Source organism: Pan troglodytes, chromosome 13 (genome assembly GCF_028858775.2).
Source record: "Pan troglodytes isolate AG18354 chromosome 13, NHGRI_mPanTro3-v2.0_pri, whole genome shotgun sequence".
NCBI classification, from domain to species: domain Eukaryota; kingdom Metazoa; phylum Chordata; class Mammalia; order Primates; family Hominidae; genus Pan; species Pan troglodytes.
Window position 1 is genome coordinate 20,934,305 of NC_072411.2, and position 19,682 is coordinate 20,953,986.

The following is a 19,682-nucleotide window of genomic DNA, read 5'->3' on the forward strand; positions in this document are numbered from 1 at the left end:
GCCCTGGCCTGAATCCCACAACTGGCGCCCCACCTTGTGCACCCGCACCCGCCCTCAATACCGGCGGGCAGCCACTCCACTGCCGCAGGGTTACCAGCTGCGTGTCCGAGGGGCAGAGAGAGAAACAGAGGGGGACGGGGCAGGCGCGCCGGGCCCGCCCCCCGTGCCTGGGGCAGCTTCTCATTGGTGAAACCTCCTCCCCGGCCGCCCGCTGCTTGGAAAATCCGCCTCGGATTGGCTGACAGCCCCTCGACGGGCGTGGCTTCCGAGGAGAGGGCCAGAACGTACGCGAGGGCGCGCTCTCGAGAGGAGGGGTTGCCTAGGCGACGCCGGAGGCGCGCTCGGGGGGTGGGAAAGCGAGCCCGGCTGCTCAATGACAAATCGGTGGAGGACGGCTGGGGTCCGGCCCCGGGAGGGGGCGGGGCGCGTTTAAGAGCTGCGGGCCGGGTGCGGACGGCGGAGGCGGCGGGACTGGTCCCTGGTAAGGGCGCGGCGCCCGCGGGCCCCGGGCGGGGTGGGGCGCGGGCTGGGGAGTGGGGTACGCCGCACGCCCGCAGCCTCTTGCTCCCTCCGTGCCGGGCTGTGGCCGGGCGGCGGCAGGACATGTCGCGCCCCGAGGCCGGCGGAGGGCGACGCCCCGGCAGCGGCCCCGCTCCGCTCCGGGAGGACTCCCTGGGGGAGTCTCGGCTTCCTGGGCTGCCTGGGGCTGAGGAAGTGGGGGCGGCCTCCGCCTCTCCCTTGTCGCCGCGGTTCCTTCCCTATCCCGCAGATGGCTCTGCTTCCACTTCCTGCCGCGGGCCTCCCGCTCGGGACCGTCCACTTCCTCAGTCCTCCGGCCGCGGCTTGGGCAGGGTCAGGGCTGGGAAGTGTTGCAAAAACTTACTGCCCTCGGAACTTGCGCGCGCCGTGAACTGGGCGGTGTTCCTAAAGGGCTTCGGTTTGCTGGTTTTGTTTTGGTCCTGTCTTGCAAATGAGCATAAAGTTGTTTCTCCCCCAGCCTCCTCCCCTTTCCTTTCTGATAGGGGCCAGCGGCGAAGGGGCTTCTAAGGGGAAGCGCCTGGACTGGGCATCGCCGTCCCGGTTCTCGCCGCCTGTGGGAGTGTGAGGTTAACCGTGCTCGGTGCAGGGTTGCGGGGCGCGGAGCTTGCTGCGTCCACACTGCTTGTGTGAGCAGTGTCCTCTCTGTGCTCATTTCCAACGAGAAACGTTGGAACTTTGGTGTTCTTATCAGGTGAGTCTTCGGGAGAGAAGTGCTTGTGCCTGGCGGACTGAATGAATTGGCCTTGGAAGAGACTTGGCTGATTGCTCATCTGGGTTACCTGTGACTCATCTTCAGCCCTTGTAGAACAGTGCACTTTCTGCTCTGTCCTGGTTTCCTAACCTCATTTCTTCTGAAGTTCTGGGGATGGATGGTGGGCATGGAGTATCAGAGGGGATAGTGAATCTTTTAGAGGTGTCAATGACTGATGTTCCAAGCAGAGCCATAAGATTGTTGGATGTCAAAGCTCAGAACCGGTCAAGGCTCAGAATGCTCCTTAAACCTGGAGCAATAGAAGCACAGTGTCGAAGTTCCCAGAAATGGGGCGACCATGAAAGGTAGCACTGCATATTGGGAAAAACAGGGAGGGGTGAGTTTGAAGACCTGGGTTTGATGCAGGTTCTGAGAGTTTACCAGTGTTGTGATGTGGAGCACGGTCTTTCCCCCTCTGAGCTCCAGAGTCAGCAACTGTAGAAGGGTGATGATAGTTATCCTAATTGTTAGGATTAAACGAAATAGGAGAGGGGGAGAAGAAGGCCAGGGAGACATATCCTTTGTGCGTGGCTTTAGTTGTCAGCCGGTCTGCTTTATTCTGACCACATCTGGGGCTTTCCTTCCTTGCCCATTCACATTGCTTCCCATTGGAAACAGCACTCTTATTGAAGATCTCAGCCAGATTTCCCTCTGCCCGAGGAGTAGAACATTTTCCCAGGATTGTGTGTGGAAAATAGTGTAAGTTATTAGATATCTTTTGGGAACTTGGGACCTAGACCATAAGGATAAACAGGATTTGGAGTCTTCCACGGCATATGAAGAGATTTTGGTAGAAGATGAGGGTAGAAAAGTTCTAAATTCGTGCCTTGACTGAAGATGGCTTGAGATTCCATGAAAAATTTTAAGCCTGAGAATTGAGATAATCCTTTTTTTGTTTGTTTTTGGGGGCAGAGTCTTGCGCTATTTCCCAGGCTGGAGTGGAGTGGTGTGATCACCGCTCACTGTAGCCCCCACCTCCCAGGCTCAGGTGATTCTCCCACCTCAGCCTCCCAAGTAGCTTGGTACAGTCTTGCACCACCATGCCAAGCTAATTTTTGTATTTTTTGTAGAGATGGGGTTTCACCATGTTGCCCAGGCTGGTCTCGAACTGCTGGGCTCAAGCCATCCTACCACCTTGGCCTCTCAAAGTGCTGGGGATCACAGGTGTGAGCCACCCCGTCTGGCAGGGATAATCCTTTCTTCCAAATCACGTAATCCTACTATGCCTCTTTGCATTTAGTTGCTAAATTCTTACCCCCCTCATGTAATTTATGGAAGTTAGAAATATCATTAGAGACCTTTCTTGAAAGCTAAATTTGGAGGCAATGTAAGACTAGAGTGCGAAGAGATCTAGGTGAACTCTGTAGTTTTCCAGTGTAACTTGTCTCCAGATGGTATACAGGAGTCCCACTTTTCCTTGGCTCCAGTTACTGCTAAACAGCCCCTGCTCTAGACATGCAAGACGCTTGGTTTTTTTTTTCATTTTGTTTTTTTTAAATGAATGCATGTTGTTCTGAATGTTATCGCAAAGAGAGCCCAGCACAGAGGAAAAGGAACTCTTCCTTCATCACATGGCGGAGTAGTTAAGGAGGAGAAAAACTAACAGTTACTGAGCATCAGCTGTCTGCTTGGCACAGAGCACTGATCCAAGCCATACCAGTTAAATATGTGGCCTTGGAGATTTGACCATGGGCTGTCTCCTTTAGCTCCTCAGTTCTTTTGGTACCTAGGAATATAAATATTGGTGTATGTGTACATATATTCTTAGATATTCCAAAAAGCAGAGGGGCCAGTAGGCAAGAGGGTTAATGAGTCTTGGATAGGTGACAGTGGAAAGGAAGATGAAGAGGATGTGGAAGTGAGTGTCAAAGAGGGACGGTGTATGTGCTTACTAGAAGCAATTGCAAAATTCTAGCCAGGTCTCAATTTCAAGTTTGTCACTTTAAAAAAAGTAGCTGCTTATAATTTTCCTTAGTGTTCTCCTGGCTGTTTTTGTTTTTGGTGATGGTGGCTAGTTGTTTTTTAGTTGAAATCTAAATGCAGAAAAGAAAAATGCCATTAATTGATAATTACCAATATATTGTTTTCATTGTTGCTTTTGTCAGTGCTTTGTGGGCATTTTTTATATATAGCATTGTTCCAAGCTATGTGATTTTACTGAGTATACAGCATGAGATGAAGGAAATACAGTAGTTTGGTCCTGCGTGCCTGGCTGCCTGTAAAGTTTGCCTACCTTTTGAATGAGTTTTCTGTTGCTGCATAACAAATTTCCCCAAACTTAGCAGCTTAAAACAACAGACATTTATGATCTCACACAGTTTCTGAAGTTCTGGAATCTGGAGACAGCTTGGCTGGGTGCTTCTGGCTCATGGTCTCTCCTGAGGTTGCAGTCATCTGAAGCTCGACTGGGACCAGAGGATCTGTTTCCAAAATGGCACATTCACATGGCTGTTGGCTGGAGGCCTCAGTTCTACACCATGTGGGCCTATCCACAGGGCTTTTCACAACATAGCTTTTCTCCCCAGAGCAAGTGATCTGACGGGGGTGGGGAGAGAGGGAGAGAATGAATATGATAATGATCAAGATGGAAGCAGCAGTATATTCATGGCTGATATGGTTTGGCTGTGTCCCCACCCAAATCTCACCTTGAATTGTAATCCGCATAATCCCCATACTTTGTGGGAGGGACTCTGTGGGAGGTAATTGAATCATGAGGGCAGTTTCTCCCATACTGTTCTCCTGATAGTGAGTTCTCATGTGATCTGATGGTTTTACAAGCATCTGGCATTTCCCCTGCTGGCACTCATTCTCTCTCCTGCTGCCCTGTGAAGTGGTTCCTTCTGCCATGATTGTAAGTTTCCTGAGGCCTCCCCAGCCCTGCGGAACTGTGAGTCGATTAAACCCCTTTCCTTTATAAATTACCCAGTCTCGGATATTTCTTCATAGCGGCATGAGAACAGACTAATCCAGTGTCTAATCTTGGAGATGGCATACCATCCCTTCTACCAGCATTCAGACCAGACCTGGCACAATGTGGGAAAGGACTACAAGAGGGGAGGTCAGGGCACATCAGTATTCTTGGAGGCTAGCCACCACAACTTTTTTAAGGTTTAGTCCAGACATCATTGAGAAAATCTTTCTTTCAGATGTTTACTGAAGTATACTGTAGGAGATGGAAAGACAGCTGAGGTCTTTAGTATTGTAGAAGCTTTAATACTATATGTGAAACTTTTATGTTCTTTCTTCCGGTTCTTTGTTAGATGCTGGAATTAGCCAAGTATGCAGTAGCTTTGGAAATTAGAAATTCAGATCTTGCTGGTCCCTAAACCAAAAGGAACATCTGAATTTTTTTCTTTAACCCCAAAACAAGTTGGTAAAAAAATATTGCCAAAGTAATCTCCTTTGATGAATGGCTTAAAATTAGTCATTCATTATCTGTGTGTTCTTAAAAATAAAACTCATTGGCAAAGTAGCTGAAAAATTTTGGGGAACCTAAACCCTCTTACTCCTCCCCATTATTTTAAAACTTTGGATACTGCTTGTTTGCCTAGCAATTCTTCAGTTCACTTTTGAGACCCTCATACATTTTAATTATTGACCTGGATAGAAGGGCGCTATTCTTTTAGCTCCAGATGAAATCTTCCTGAAGTGCCTATAGGTGGAGAGAAGAGTTTCTGGATCCTGAGCCTGAGCCTGGCTAAATGATCTCTAAGTCCGTTCCATCTCTGAAAATTCTATGATCCTTATTTTTTTTTTATAACGAATATCCTTTTGAGTTGTGCATATTTATAACAAAATATTTCATTGATCATGTTAAATTGCAACCTCAGAAGACAAGCTTTTCTGAGAATAGCTTTTGTTCTTCCCAGTCCAGTTGAAGGTTGTTAGAGTCACTGTTAGGCAGAGTTGAAAAGTCAGCACTATTTGTACTTCCTCTGCTTCCTATTTTTGGCCCCTTGCCCATCCTCTGCCCTAATTTATGAGCTAGTATCTTTCTTTTCTTTCATTCTACTTTCCTTGTAATCCCCCTCCTTCCTCCCACAGGAAGGATTGGCGGCCAGTCCTTTACTGCTGATAGCTGATGCTGTTGTTAGGAATGAATTTTAGCCAATGTGTTACCTCTAGTAATACTTGCATGGCAGACCTTTAAAAAATCTCAAATTATATGTGTTCACGTAGTAAACACTGCCATTTTTTTTTTTTTTTTTTTTTTTGAGACGGAGTCTCGCTCTGTCGCCCAGGCTGGAGTGCAGTGGCGCGATCTCGGCTCCCTGCAAGCTCCGCCTCCCGGGTTCACGCCATTCTCCTGCCTCAGCCTCCCGAGTAGCTGGGACTACAGGCGCCCGCTACCACGCCCGGCTAATTTTTTGTATTTTTAGTAGAGACGGGGTTTCACCGTGTTAGCCAGGATGGTCTCGATCTCCTGACCTCGTGATCCGCCCGCCTCGGCCTCCCAAAGTGCTGGGATTACAGGCGTGAGCCACCGAACACTGCCATTTTTTAACATCCTAAGTAGGTCTAAAATTTAGTCACTTTCCTCATGTGCATTGTTGTCTCCTTAGTCCCCACCGTGTTGCCGGCCTGGCCTGGTGCATACCCACATCTGCTCTTGACCCCTCTGTTTTTCTACTCTGTAGCCAGAATTACCTTTTCAACATTCAAGCCTAATTATGTTACCCATTGACTTGAAACACTTCAGTGGCTTTCCAGTGCTTTCAGTCAAAGGTCCCAAATCCCTCAACTTGGCCTACACTGGGGTCTTGAATGATCCCGCCCTTCCTTACCTCCTCAGTGTCATCTTGTACTGGGCTCTGCCTCTTTCTCTCTGCTGCAGATAGCTGTGAAGGTCTTTCTTGACTGGACTTTGCTTCCTCTTGCTTCAGGCTTTCCTGAATGCAGTGTGTGTGTGTGTGCGTGTGTGCGTGCGTGCGCGCGCGCATGGGGGTGGGGGGATGTGGGAGGAGTCCTGCTTCAGGCCTTCCTGAATGCAGTGTGTGTGTGTGTGTGTGTGTGTGTGTGCAGGCACGCGTGCGTGGGGGTGGGGGAGTGTGGAGGAGTCCTAGGTAGGAAAGCGCTTGGCACATTCACAGGGCTGGAGGAAGGCAAGGAAAAGGCCACGGAGGCCATGGCCAGTGGAGGGTTTAGCTGCCGCTCATGGTGAGCCTTTAAGGAGCGTTAAGCACAGTTTCATGTGCAGTGTTAGAAGCCCCATTGGAAGGGCTGTGTGGAGAACAGATTGAAGAGGGGCTGGAGTGGTAGTGAGGGGTCACTTAGAAAGCTGGGGCTGTTGAATGAATGGTGGCAGAGAAGATGGAAGAAGTGCATGGATTTGAAATGTATGTTGGAGATGGAATAGCTAGAAATGGTCATGAATTGAGCTGGGGAGAGGCAATGGGAGTCAAAAATGACTTCCAGGTCCCTGGCTTTGGTAACGATACGGATACTAGCGTGTCCGGAATTGGTGGGTTCTTGGTCTCACTGAGTTCAAGAATGAAGCCGCGGACCCTCGCGGTGAGTATTATAGCTCTTAAGGTGGCGCGTCTGGAGTCTGTCCCTTCTGATGTTCAGATGTGTTTGGAGTTTCTTCCTTCTGGTGGGTTCGTGGTCTCGCTGGCTCAGGAGTGAAGCTGCAGACCTTTGCGGCGAGTGTTACAGCTCTTAAGGTAGCGCGTCTGGAGTTGTTCGTTCCTCCCGGTGGGCTCGTGGTCTTGCTGGGCTTAGGAGTGAAGCTGCAGATCTTTGCGGTGAGTGTTACAGCTCATAAAAGCAGCGTGGACCCAAAGAGTGAGCAGTAGCAAGATTTATTGCAAAGAGCGAAAGAACAAAGCTTCCACGGTGTGGAAGGGGACCCCAGCAAGTTGCCAATGCTGGCTCGGGCAGCCTGCTTTTATTCTCTTATCTGGCCCCACCCACATCCTGCTGATTGGTAGAGCCGAGAGGCCTGTTTTGTCAGGGCGCTGATTGGTGCGTTTACAATCCCTGAGCTAGATACAAAGGTTCTCCAGGTCCCCATCAGATTAGTTAGATACAGAGTTTCCACACACAGGTTCTCCAAGGCCCCACCAGAGCAGCTAGATACAGAGTGTCGATTGGTGCATTCACAAACCTTGAGCTAAACACAGGGTGCTGATTGGTGTATTTACAATCCCTGAGCTAGACATAAAGACTCTCCACATCCTCACCAGAGCAGCTAGATACAGAGTGTTGATTGGTGCACTCACAAACCTTGAGCTAAACACAGGGTGCTGATTGGTGTATTTACAATCCATGAGCTAGATATAAAGACTCTCCACGTCCCCACCAGACTCAGGAGCCCAGCTGGCTTCACCTAGTGGATCCCGCACCGGGGCTGCAGGTGGAGCTGCCTGCCAGTCCTGTGCCGTGCACTTGCATTCCTCAGCCCTTGGGTGGTCGATGGGACTGGGCGCCGTGGAGCAGGGGGTGGCGCTCGTCGGGGAGGCTCGGGCCGCACAGGAGCCCATGGAGTGGGTGGGAGGCTCAGGCATGGCGGGCTGCAGGTCCCGAGCCCTGCCCCGTGGGAAGGCAGCCAAGGCCCGGCGAGAAATTGAGCGCAGCGCCGGTGGGCCAGCACTGCTGGGGGACTCAGTGCACCCTCCGCAGCCACTGGCCCGGGTGCTAAGTCCCCCATTGCCTGGGGCCAGCAGGGCTGGCTGGCTGCTCCGAGTGCGGGGCCCACCAAGCCCACGCCCACCCGGAACTCCAGCTGGCCTGCAAGTGCCGCACACAGCCCCGGTTCCCGCTCGTGCCTCTCCCTCCACACCTCCCTGCAAGCCGAGGGAGTGGGCTCCGGCCTTGGCCAGCCCAGAAAGGGGTTCCCGCAGTGCAGTGGGGGACTGAAGGGCTCCTCAAATGCCACCAAAGTGGGAGCCCAGGCAGGGGAGGTGCCTAGAGCAAGCGAGGGCTCTGAGGACTGCCAGCATGCTGTCACCTCTCACTAGTAGTGACTTCAGTAGCTAATAAATGGGGGATAGTGAAGGAGCAGATTTTAAGAGGGAAGAATCAAGAATTCTATTTTGGGAATAAGTTGAGAATCTTGTAGCAGCCCAGTGGGCAGGGGCAGCAGCAAGGCTGTGAGCCTGGGGCCAGGAGAGCGGTCAGGGCTGCATCCTCAGGTTCGTAAGTTGTCTGTACAGCCACTGGGCTGTATGTGGTGCAGATGAGGAGGGAGCAAGACTGAGCTCTGAGAAGTGCTGACATCTAGAGGGGGAGGAGGAATGCCTGGCAAGTGGCGCCGAGAAAGGGCCCAGAGAGCCACCCGGGAAGCACTCAGCCTGTGGGAGAATGTGGGCTGTGGAAGCCAGGAGGGATGGCCTCAGGAGGGGGACGCTGGAAGGGGCCCTATACAGGCCTGCTGCGGGCCTTCCCTTTCCGGGCAGCGTTTTATCACTCTTGCTACTTGCTCATTTTAAAGAGGAGGAGGGCATGGGAAGGAAGAAAGAAGAGTTTTTATTGGAGCTAGCTACGTGGAGTTTGTGGGTGATCTTGATCTCACAAATTTCTGTGAGCTTATGTTGGGAGGAAGTTGGATTGGAATGGTTTCCGTAAATAGTGAGGGAAGGAAACAAAGGCTTTTGCTACGCAGTGTGGGGTCTGTGGGTCAGGAACATGATTAGAGACTAGGTTAGTGGTGCCAAATCTTGGGCTCCACTCCAGACCTACTGAATCAGAATATGCGTTTTCACAAGATTCCCAGGTAAACTATGCATTAAAGTTTGAGAAGCATTAGCATAGATAATTCCTATAGAGGAATTGTGTCATTAGCTAGAAGGATATATGGGGGTCAAAAGCGTGCATGCATGTGCGAATCTTTAGGGTGAAGATTCAATAGAACGTGTCTACATGCTGTTGGGGATGATCCTGTAGCAAAGTAAAGACTGATTGATGCTGCAGGAAGAAGGGTAGTGGTAGGAATTAAGTTCTTGGGCATGGTGGTCGTGGAGGGCTTGGCCTTTACTAAGAGCAGGAATGTGTACTCCATGAGGCTGGAGACAAGGAGAAGAAGGGCGTGGAAGGTTTGTAGATTTGTTGAAGGAGCTCTGAGGGAGTTAGGGTTTGATGGCTTGGTGTTCTCTGGGACAAATGAGGTTAGGTTATCTGTCAAGAGTGAGCAGAGGAAGGGCACAGGGGAGAGTCACAGCGAGATTACTAGGAAGTGTGGGGGAATGCCCATTCGTGGTTTGTGATCATAGGTGCATTGAGAGTGGAGTGCTGGGAGGCTGCTTTCTTGAGTTTCTTTCCCTCGACAGCAGCATTTGCATGCCGGGTGCAGGTGCTGAAAACAGTGAGTGAGATGGAGGGGAAGGGAGCAGGGAGATGAGGTATCTGCAAGAGGGCTTTTCTCATGTCAGGCTTTGGGATCTAAGCTGGTGAAGGGAGGCAGTGCAGCCCAGAGGGTCTTGTTATGCAGAGAGAGAGTGCTGGAGGCCAATGCTTGCAGGTGTCAAGAGGGCAGAGAATTGTGTGTGGGGGTGGTATTTGAACAAGTGAGCAAGAAGGATGGAGGCTGAGGCTAGAGGGTTAGAGGAGATAACTGTTTCTGGTGACGGTGAAGTTCAGGTAATGACCATGATAATGTTAGACAGAAGGAAAGAAAGGGTTTTCGGAGAAGAGAGGATCAAGGACTTGAGAGGGGCCGAGCTTGGCTGGGACATCCACGTGCACAGATGTCACTGGGGAGGGCGACAGGAGTTGGGTAGAATGGAAGTCTGCAGACCAGAAGCAGATGTCCTCAATAAATGAGGGAAGTGACCAGGAGGTCTGTAGCCGATAGTACCAAGGTGAAGGACAGGCTATTATGGCTGGAAAGGCCAGGCCTCAAAGGTATGGGGGCTTTTGTAAGACGGATGGGGCTAACAGAGGTACTGAAGTGCAGGTGACATTGGGGAGGGAGGAAGGACACATATCTGGTCTGTCTGGTCCTGAAGCACATGGCATGGGAGGAGAAATAGCATCTGCTTGATGTGGTGTCCCCAGGGCACACCCAGGTCTCAGAGCTAGAAGGTAGAGGAACATTCTTAGAAGGGGTGGAGGCTCTCGAAGGGTTTGCTGGTGTGCCTGAGGTTGCAGGGACCAGGTGGGTTAGCCAGTTCAGGAGATGGATGCAGTTCTGCTGGGTTGAGAGCCCTAGTCATAGGGAAGAGTGGGGACACCTGCACTTCTGGTGGTGACTGTTCAGGACAGATGTTCAGCAGTGTGCTCCCCTTAAGAGGAGGGTGGTCCTGTTCTAGCACCGTAGTTCCCAAACATGGCTGGGGAGGTGGCAGCTTCCTTGTGTGATCCTCTCAGCCTTCACATACTGACACAGCAGGGAAGAGAAGGCAAGACTGTTTCTGTTAGAGCCGTTTCGGGAGTTGCTGGGGAGATTTAGGACAGGGACACCCTGAAATGCCCATTGGTTATGCCTCTAAGGCAAATTACGCTGTGTTTTGGGTGATGAAGAAAGAAGGGTGTGAAGGGCTTCTGTTGATGAAAATATGCCTGTGCTTGTTTCCGGGTGGAGTATGCCTTTGGTACGCGTTTTCCATGTGTCCCTCTCCACTGCCCTGAGACGTAGGCAGGGCAGATATTGTCAGTGAGTGGGAGTGACTTGCCTAATCCTCTAGTGAGTCAGTGGTTGAAGGAGGACTCAAAGCCAGGCCCCTTCATTCCTCAGGACAAGGGGGACTGCGTCTGAGCAAAAAGTCTCTTGCCTTATCTCTTTCTTATGGACTGGCAGCTTTTCCTACCTTACCATATATTTGGCTCTGAGGCCAGTTTCTTTCTCAAGACTTTCTAGAGTATTAGAGTGATATTTACTTATTTATTTTGAGGTAAGTTCTCACTGTCGCCCAGGCTGGAGTGCAGTGGTGAGATCACAGCTCACTGGAGCCTTGACCTCCCTGGGCTCAGTGGTCCTCCCACCTCAGCCTCCTGAGTAGCTGGGACTACAGACACATGCCACTACACCCAGCTAATTTTTGTAGAGATGGGTTTTGCCACGTTGCCCAGGCTGGTCTTAAACTCCTGGGCTCAAGCGATCTGCTTCTTTGGCCTCCCAAAATGTTGGGATTACAAGCATAAGCCACTGTGCCCAGGCTAGAATGATATTTAAAAAGCAGCTAAGTGCTTACTGAGAACTTCTTTTAATAGGTATTCCTTTGTTTAATCTTCATAACAGTCCTAAGGATATAGCCCTCCTGTATTTCATTTTATTTTTGAGACGAAGTCTCGCTCTGTCACCCAGGCTGGAGTGCAGTGGCGTGATCTTGGCTCACTGCAGCCTCTGCCTCCCAGGCTCAAGCAATCCTCCCACCTCAGCCTCCAAACCCAGCTAAGTTTTTGTATTTTTGGTAGAGATGGGGTTTCACCATGTTGCCCAGGATGGTCTCGAACTCCTGAGCTCAAGCATTCCGCCCGCCTCAGCCTCCTAAAGTGCTGGGATTATAGGCATGAGCCACTGCGCCTGGCCTGTCCTATATTTTATTTTATTATTTATTTATTTTTTGATACAGAGTCTTGCTCTGTCGCCCAGGCTGGAGTGCAATGGTGCGATCTCGGCTCACTGCAACCTCTGCCTCCTGGGTTCTAGCGATTCTCCCTGCCTAAGCCTCCCTGGGAGCTGGGATTACAGGTGCACGCCACCACACCCGGCTAATTTTTGTATTTTTAGTAGAGATGGGGTTTTACCATGTTGGCCAGGTTGGGCTCGAACTCCTGACCTCAGGTGATCCACCTGCCTCAGCCTCCCAAAGTGCTGAGATTACAAGTGTGAGCCACTGCGCTAGCCTATTTATTTATTTATTTATTTGAGATAGAGTCTCACTCTGTTGCTCAGGCTGGAGTGCAGTGGTGTGATCTCGGCTCACTGCAAGCTCTGCCTTCAGGGTTCAAGCAATTCTCCCTGCCTCAGCCTCTTGAATAGCTTGGATTACAGGCACCCACCATCACACCCAGCTAATTTTTGTGTTTTTAGTAGAGACGGGGTTTCACCATGTTGGCCAGGCTGGTCTGGAACTCCTGACCTCAAGTGATCCATCCACCTCGCCCCTCAAAGTGCTGGGATTACAGGCGTGAGCCACCACACCTGGCCTTGTCCTGTATTTTGTAGATCAGACTGAGGACAAGAAATGTTAACTAAAGCTGTTAGCTTCTTAATGGCAGAATTCAAGTCAAGGGTTTGTTTTCCTGTCCCACACTGTAGTTGGTATATAACTACTTTTTAAAAATTCTGGTAAAATGTACATAAGATAAAATTCAACATTTTACCTAATTTCAGGGGTACAGTTCAGTGACATTAAGCATGTTTACTTTGTTGTGCAGCCATCACCACCATCCATCTCCAGAACTTCTTCATCCCAAACTGAATCTCTGCACCCATTAAACACTGACTCCCCACTCCCCTCTTCCCCCACCCCCTGGCAGCCACCATTCTATCCTGCTTTCTGTCTCCCATTGTGATTGTTTTGGGTACCTCATATCAGTGGAATCATAGTATTTGTGCTTTTGTGTCTTGCTTATTTCACTTAGTATAACGTCTTTAAGGGTGATCCATGTTGTAGCATGTGTCAGTTTCCTTCCTTTTTAAGGCTGAATATTCTACATTTACACCACATCTGATTTATGTGTTTATCTATTGACGGACATTTGGGTTGTTTCCGCCTCTTGGTTATTGTGAATAATGCTGATGTGAACATGGGTGTATAAATATCTGTTCAAGTCCTTGCTTTCAGTTCTTTTGTATATACAGCCACGCATCACTTAATGACACATACGTTCTGAGAAATGCTTTTAAGCAATGTCATTGTTTTGCAAACGTCGGGGTATACTTACACAAGCCTAGATGGTGTAGCTTACTACTCACCTAGCCCGTACGGTACAGCCTTTTGCTCATGGGCTGCAAATCTGCATGTCATGTTACTGTACCGAATACCGTGGGCAATTGTAACACAATGGGGAAGTATTTGTGTAAACATATCGAAACGTAGGAAAGGCCCAGTAACAGTACAGTACTATAATCTTATGGGACCACCGTTGTATTATGTGGTCTGTCATTGACTGAAACTTCTTTATTTGGTGCATGACTGTATAACAACTATTTTTGTTGTATATTTTCTCTCAGGTCTTTGTTTTAGAGCTTGTGCTCTGTGTTGCCTGCCTGTGCATTTTTCTCCCTCTTTAGTGAGCTTTCTGACCCATAGATCTGTGTCCTTGAAATAAGTTTCAACATTTCACATCATACTTGAAGCTCTTCCCCACCCCACTGTAATCCACTCGTAGAGCACAGACCATGTAGTGGCTCAGAGTATGGACTGCTAGGGCTCCAGTCCCAGCCCTGCCATCCGCTAGTTAAGTGACCCTGGACAAATCATACAAACTCTGTTTGAGAGTATGCAATATACTAGAGATGCTATAGAAGTAGAAGTAATAGTAGAATCTGTTTAAGTCTCTAAATAGGTTTTATTTGAATAAATAATTCAGGATAGGGACATGTATGCTAATTCCAAATTTGCCTTCAGCTGTTAGGAGTCCAGTAGCTCTAATGTCTCCACGGCTGCCTCTTCAGGTAGCAGGAACTTCAGAGTGAATCTGTATAAATGTGTAACCATCTGTAAGGCTAGCAGAATCCCAGATTCCATGGGTGGGTGGAGGAGGACTTTATTTCAGAAATAATTGTATTAAAATAAGCTTCCAAATTACTCCCACCATTTATTGTTGCTTTATAGTTCAGGAAAGTTATCAGATAAATGAATTAATGTTTCAGAGCTTACTCATCTGCACAGTGGCTCATGCCTATAATCCCAACACTTTGGGAGGCTGAGGCAGGAGAGTCACTTGAGGCTAGGAGTTTGAAACCAGCCTGGACAACATAGTCTCTACAAAATTTTTATTTTATTTTTTGAGACGGAGTCTTGCTCTGTCGCCTGGGCTGGAGTGCAGTGGCGCGATCTCGGCTCACTGCAACCTCCACCTCCCGGGTTCAAGCGATTATCCTGCCTCAGCCTCCCAAGTAGCTGGGACTACAGGTGTGTGCCACTACGCCCAGCTAATTTTTATATTTTTAGTAGAGACGCAGTTTCACTATGTTGGTTGGCCAGGATGGTCTCAATCTCTTGACCTCGTGATCCGCCCACCTTGGCCTCCCAAAGTGCTGGGATTACAGGTGTGAGCCACTGTGCCCTGCCAAAAATTTTTTTACATTAGCTGGGCGTGGTGGTGTGTGCCTGTAGTCCCAGTTACTTGGGAAGCTGAGGTGGGAGGGTTGCTCGAGTCCCAAAGTTTGAGGCTGTAGTGAGTCATGATCACGCCACTGTACTCCAGTCTGGGCGACAGAATGAGACCTTGTCTTAAAAAAGAAAATAAATAAATAAAAAGCTTACCAGTTACCATTTATCCTTTTGAGGCCTCACAACCCAGGTGGAGAACACCAGCTCTGGTGTTTTATCTACCAAATATTGAGCGTCCACTAAGTACCAGGCACGCTGGGCACACAAAGATGAATGGGCTTGAAGTGTGGTGGGACAAACCGACCTCATCTTGGGGGAAATCACGACTTTCCCTAAGTGAAATGGTAGACAATATTGACAGGCATGGGGGCCCCCTGAGACTGGGAGGATGAGCTGGCCGGGGGGTATCTAGGAAGGTGAGGAGGAAATATTGCAGCTGAGTCTTAAATGATAGGTGATCCTCCTCCATCAGGAGGAAGGGCAGTCCTGGCAGTAGGAATAGCATGTGCACAGAGGTACAGACCAGAAGCAGCCTCCTGCTTACAGGAAGGGACTCCAAAGCCTTCTAGTTTTTGTTTTAGTTAACTTCATTTGTTTTTGTTAATTTAGTTTTTCTTTTTTTGGAGGGGGGGCGTGGGAAGGGACAGGTAAAGAGGTATCCATTAGGGAATAGAAATATCTAAAACAAATTTCCTTAGGCATACAGGAGGGCTAATTAGAGTTGTTTTGCATATCTAATGTCACAAAAAACAGTCAAAAATTGAAAGATAATTTAGATCACTTAATTCAACTTTCTGGTTTTTATAGACATGGAAAGTGAGTCATAATGTGTATGAGCATATAAACATTTTCCATTCCCTGGTGCTAATTAGAATAGCAGCTACACAAGGGAAGGGGAACTTGACCAAGGAGGTCACTTGACTCAGGCCAGGGTCTGGGTATGAGATCGGGAGGGCTGGGCCTATCATGTCTGAAGCAGGGTCAGGGAGCCAGGCAAATGAGTGAGGCAGATGGAAGTAAGACTGCAGCAGGCTTACGCTGGCTTTCACATAGTGTATGTCCCTTCCAGAAGCGGCAGCTGCTCCACAGCACCAGCCGAGTGGGACTTAGGAATGTCAGACTTCTTGATTTTTTAAAGAGATACCAAAAATTTGGACTTTTATGTGAAATCGTTCTTTAAAAAATGTAAGTAACTAAATGAATATATATATATATATATATTTTTTTCCAGATGGAGTCTCGCTCGGTTTGCCAGGTTGGAGTGCAGTGGCGTGATCTGGGGTCACTGCAACTTCTGCCTCCCGGGTTCAAGCGATTCTCCTGCCTCAGCCTCCCAAGTAGCTGGGATTACAGGCACGAGCCACCATGCCCAGCTAATTTTTGTATTTTTAGTAGAGACGGGGTTTCACCATGTGGGCCGGGATGGTCTTGAGCTCCTGACCTCGTGATCTGCCCGCCTTAGCCTCCCAAAGTGCTGGGATTACAGGCATGAGCCACTGCGCCTGGCCTAAATGAATTTTTAAAAGCACTATATGAGCAAACAAAGCATGTCTGCAGGCCACCAAATTTTACAAATTGGCATCTCTGCTTTTGCCACGTGGTGAAAGCTGGTCCATAGCAAGGAAGAGAGACAGAGCCAGCACGTGGCGAGAATCACAGGGATGGTCTGGCAGCTCTCAGGGCCCTGTGTCCAGTTGCTCCTGAGTCCCAGCCCTATCCTCGGCCTCCTTCCTGTAGCATAGTTTTTCGTTTCGAGTCAGTGACATACATTAGTAGTCTGCTAGTAAATCCCCCTTTGTGGTATAAATTAATTTACCTTATGTTTGTTTTTAGTGGAAATTTTCAAACATATACGAAGGTATAGAGAATAGTACATAATGCGCTACCTTGTCACCACCAGTCAATGAATGGCTGATCCGACCAGATGCCATGGCTTACACCTGTAATCCCAGCTACTCTGGAGTTGGGGGCAGAGGGCCCAGGACGGGAGTGTGTGTGGGGGGTGTTGCTTGAGCCCAAGAGGTTGAGACTGTAGTGAGCCATGATCGCACCACTGCACTGCAGCCTAGGTGACAGAGCAAGAACCTGTCCTAAAATAAATAATTAAGATCCAATCAGTGTTCAGATTTCCTCAATTTACTTTGTTCAAATTAGGCAAAATAAGGAGTATGTGTTTAAAAAACTTTTTTTAAAGCGGAAGAAGAGGCCAAGGCAAGTTTCAGAGCAGGAGTGAAAGTTTATCAGAATGCTTTAGAACAGGAAGGAAAGGAAAGAAAAGAAGGAAAGTCCAACTTCATTGTTGCCAGTATTAACTCTGTATCCTACACTAATTCTTTGTTTATATATAAACAAACAATCTTTTTTAAACAAATGACATTGTATTATATGTTTTCTGCACATTTCTGATAGAATTTGGATCATTGCCATTTTGTACCTCCTCCTAAATGGATACATCTGGACATTGTTCCTGGTCAGTACATATAGCACTTCTCCGTTCTTTTCAATAGCTGGATAATCTAAAATTTGGTTGTAATTTGGTTTGTTCCTTCCGTGGGTTCATCGTCTTGCTGACTTACAGAATGAAGCTGCAAACCTTTGTGGTGAGTGTTACAGCTCTTAAACGTGGTGTGTCTGGAGTTTGTTCCTTCCGGTGGGTTCGTGGTCTCACTGACTTCAAGAATGAAGCCGCAAACCTTCGCAGTGAGTGTTACAGCTCTCAAAGGTGGCACAGGCTGAAAGAGTGAACAGCACTAAGATTTATTGTGAAGAGTGAAAGAACAAAGCTTCCCCAGCGTGGAAGGTGACCCGAGCAGGTTGCTGCTGCTGGCTGGGGTGGCCAGTTTTTATTCCCTTATTTGGCCACACCCATGTCCTGCTGCTTGGTCCATTTTACAGAGTGCTGATTGGTCCATTTTAGAGAGCGCTGATTGGTGCATTTTACAGTGTGCTGATTGGCGCATTTTACAAACCTCTAGCCAGCCACAGAGCGCTGATTGGTGCATTTTACAATCCTAGCTACAGAGGGCTGATTGGTGCATTTTACAATCCTCTTGTAAGACAGAAAAGTTCTCCAAGTCTCCACTCGACCCAGGAAGTCCAGCTGGCTTCACCTCTCACTATCATAATTTATGCAAGAATTCCCCATTGATGGAAATTTTAAAGATTATTATAGCATTCTTTGTAGTGACAAAAAATTATTCTTGTAATTATATCCTTATACTTTTGTAGAATAAATTCCTGGAAGAGGTTTACATTCATATAATTCTTTTAGTAGTTGCTTATTTTTTCCCAAAAGGGTGTGGCAGTTAATAATATCAGTAGTATTCATTTCCCCAAACTCTTGATGAACCCAATCTAATGTTTTATTTACATTTCCTTGACTACTAGAGAAATTGGGTTTAGCTTCATATGTTTGTTATCTGTGCCCACTTTTCTGTGAAGTACTTCTTCATTTTTTGCCCGTTTAAAAAACTAGGTTGTTTGACTTACTGCTTTGCAGGGGCTTTTTATATATTAGGGATATTACTTTGTTTTGTGTTGCAAATATTTTCTCCTTATCTGTTTGTCTTTCAGTTCTTCTTATAATTCTCCTTTGCTTTTCAAATTATTTTCCCGTTTTTTAGCTGTTGAATTAAACAGTTCTTACCATATTTTGATTCCCTGCATTTTTCCATTACTGCTTCCTGTTGGGAACGCTTGTTTGAAAAAAATAACAGGAAGTTGAATTTTAACTATACTGTTGAGTTTGAGCTTTTGTAAAGTCAAAAGACAAAATTATCACAAATGTAGTTTAAAGATCTTAACTGGCTTTATTTGCAGTTCTGGTATCGGGCAGCATGTGATTCCATAAGATTGTGTTCGAGTGAGCTGAGGAGAGGAGGCTGGCTTTGCGGAAAGAAAAGGGCTGAAAAATGCAGAAACATAGAACCCAAAATAGGTTGTTTCAAAGTTACTTTCTTTGTAAGGCCGGAACAGGGAGACACAACAATGGAAAATAACTGGTTAAAATCGGGTTAGTTTTTGTTGTAAGGATTAAAACAAAGGAAAGGTCTTTTCTGTGATTGTAGGAAAATGTGAATTTTCTGACTCAGGTGTGCCCTCCACCTTGACCAGTCTCCCCTTGGTGTTCTCCCAAAGCAGAGCCCTTCCTTCTCCCTTGTTTATTTAATATTCATTATAGTTATGGATTTCTGGATTCCTAATTTTTCAGGGGTCTGTTTTCAATACTGTTCTTGTTTTTGTCCCTACATTGTCCCAGCTTTAGGATTGCCAGACTCAAATATTATGATTATGGCCTACTAGGTGACCTTCAGTTCATACTGTCTGGAGGAGTGCTGAATGCAGTTATTGGCAGGTGTGTAATGTTTGACTGTTTGCTGTGTGCTTCTGTTGCCATAATACTCAGGGCACAGAATTTTAGGAGGGGGACTGAGAGATTAGGTTTCCCCTAGGTTTTCAGATTCTCGTTTGTGATTTTCATGACAACCCTATGATACTGCAAGGTGGCATTTGGACACGACTTACCAACGCATTTCCTCTTTGCTCAAGCTTAAGAAAAGACTGACTATATTGGCCTATGGGACTAACGCTAGTAGAAACCACCTCTTCCTCCTAACATGTATGGTTTTATGTACTATGATTTGCTTTCAAAATACATTTTACTTCTCAAGTGAATATATGTTCTGGTATTTGGTTTTATGCTAAGTGGTAGAGAGCCCTATCTAATATTAGTGTTTCATATAACATTACATAGAAAAACCATTTCCCAGTGCTCTTGCCCCACTTTCCCGACAAGTCATCTAAGTGGACATCCTTAGTTTGGAGTGTCTTGTTATTCTGTATCCTTGTTGATTCAGTGCCTTACAAGCTAAGATGGGCTGGAGGACCCGCCTAGCAATGACTCCCTGTTTTCTCTAGAATCAAAGTTTCTTAAGATGGCACTTCAGGCCCATTTATAGACAGAGCTATCTTTGGAGACTCATTACCCAGGCACTTCCCCATCCCATACCTTATGCTTCAATATTATGTGACTCCTGAACCCACTGTGATGTTTCATGCCTTTGTTGCTTTGCACATGCTGTGTGTTAAGCTGGAATATGTTCTCACTCTCATCTGCTGAATGGACTATTATTAACCTTTGGAGCCTCCCTGATTCCCTTTTCCTGGAG

General features: G+C 47.6%; 1 protein-coding gene across 5 annotated transcripts in view; it reads left to right on the forward strand.

Annotated features, from left to right (window-relative positions):
• The first annotated feature begins 248 nt into the window (after positions 1-248).
• The window catches only part of RALB (RAS like proto-oncogene B), a 42,544-nt gene continuing 23,110 nt past the window's right edge, over positions 249-19,682 (forward strand). Inside the window, exon 1 of one of the 5 annotated variants that reach the window (XM_016949615.4) lies at positions 249-481. Coding sequence is in view for 1 of the 5 variants with exons in the window: in XM_054678903.2 (XP_054534878.1) it covers positions 18,853-18,868 (16 nt within the window). In the remaining 4 variants the exon portion in view is untranslated. Of the gene's footprint in view, positions 482-542; positions 1,232-17,603; positions 18,869-19,682 lie in introns of those variants that run through there. The other 4 variants (XM_016949614.4, XM_063791035.1, XM_063791036.1 and 1 more) reach the window with 4 other exon arrangements.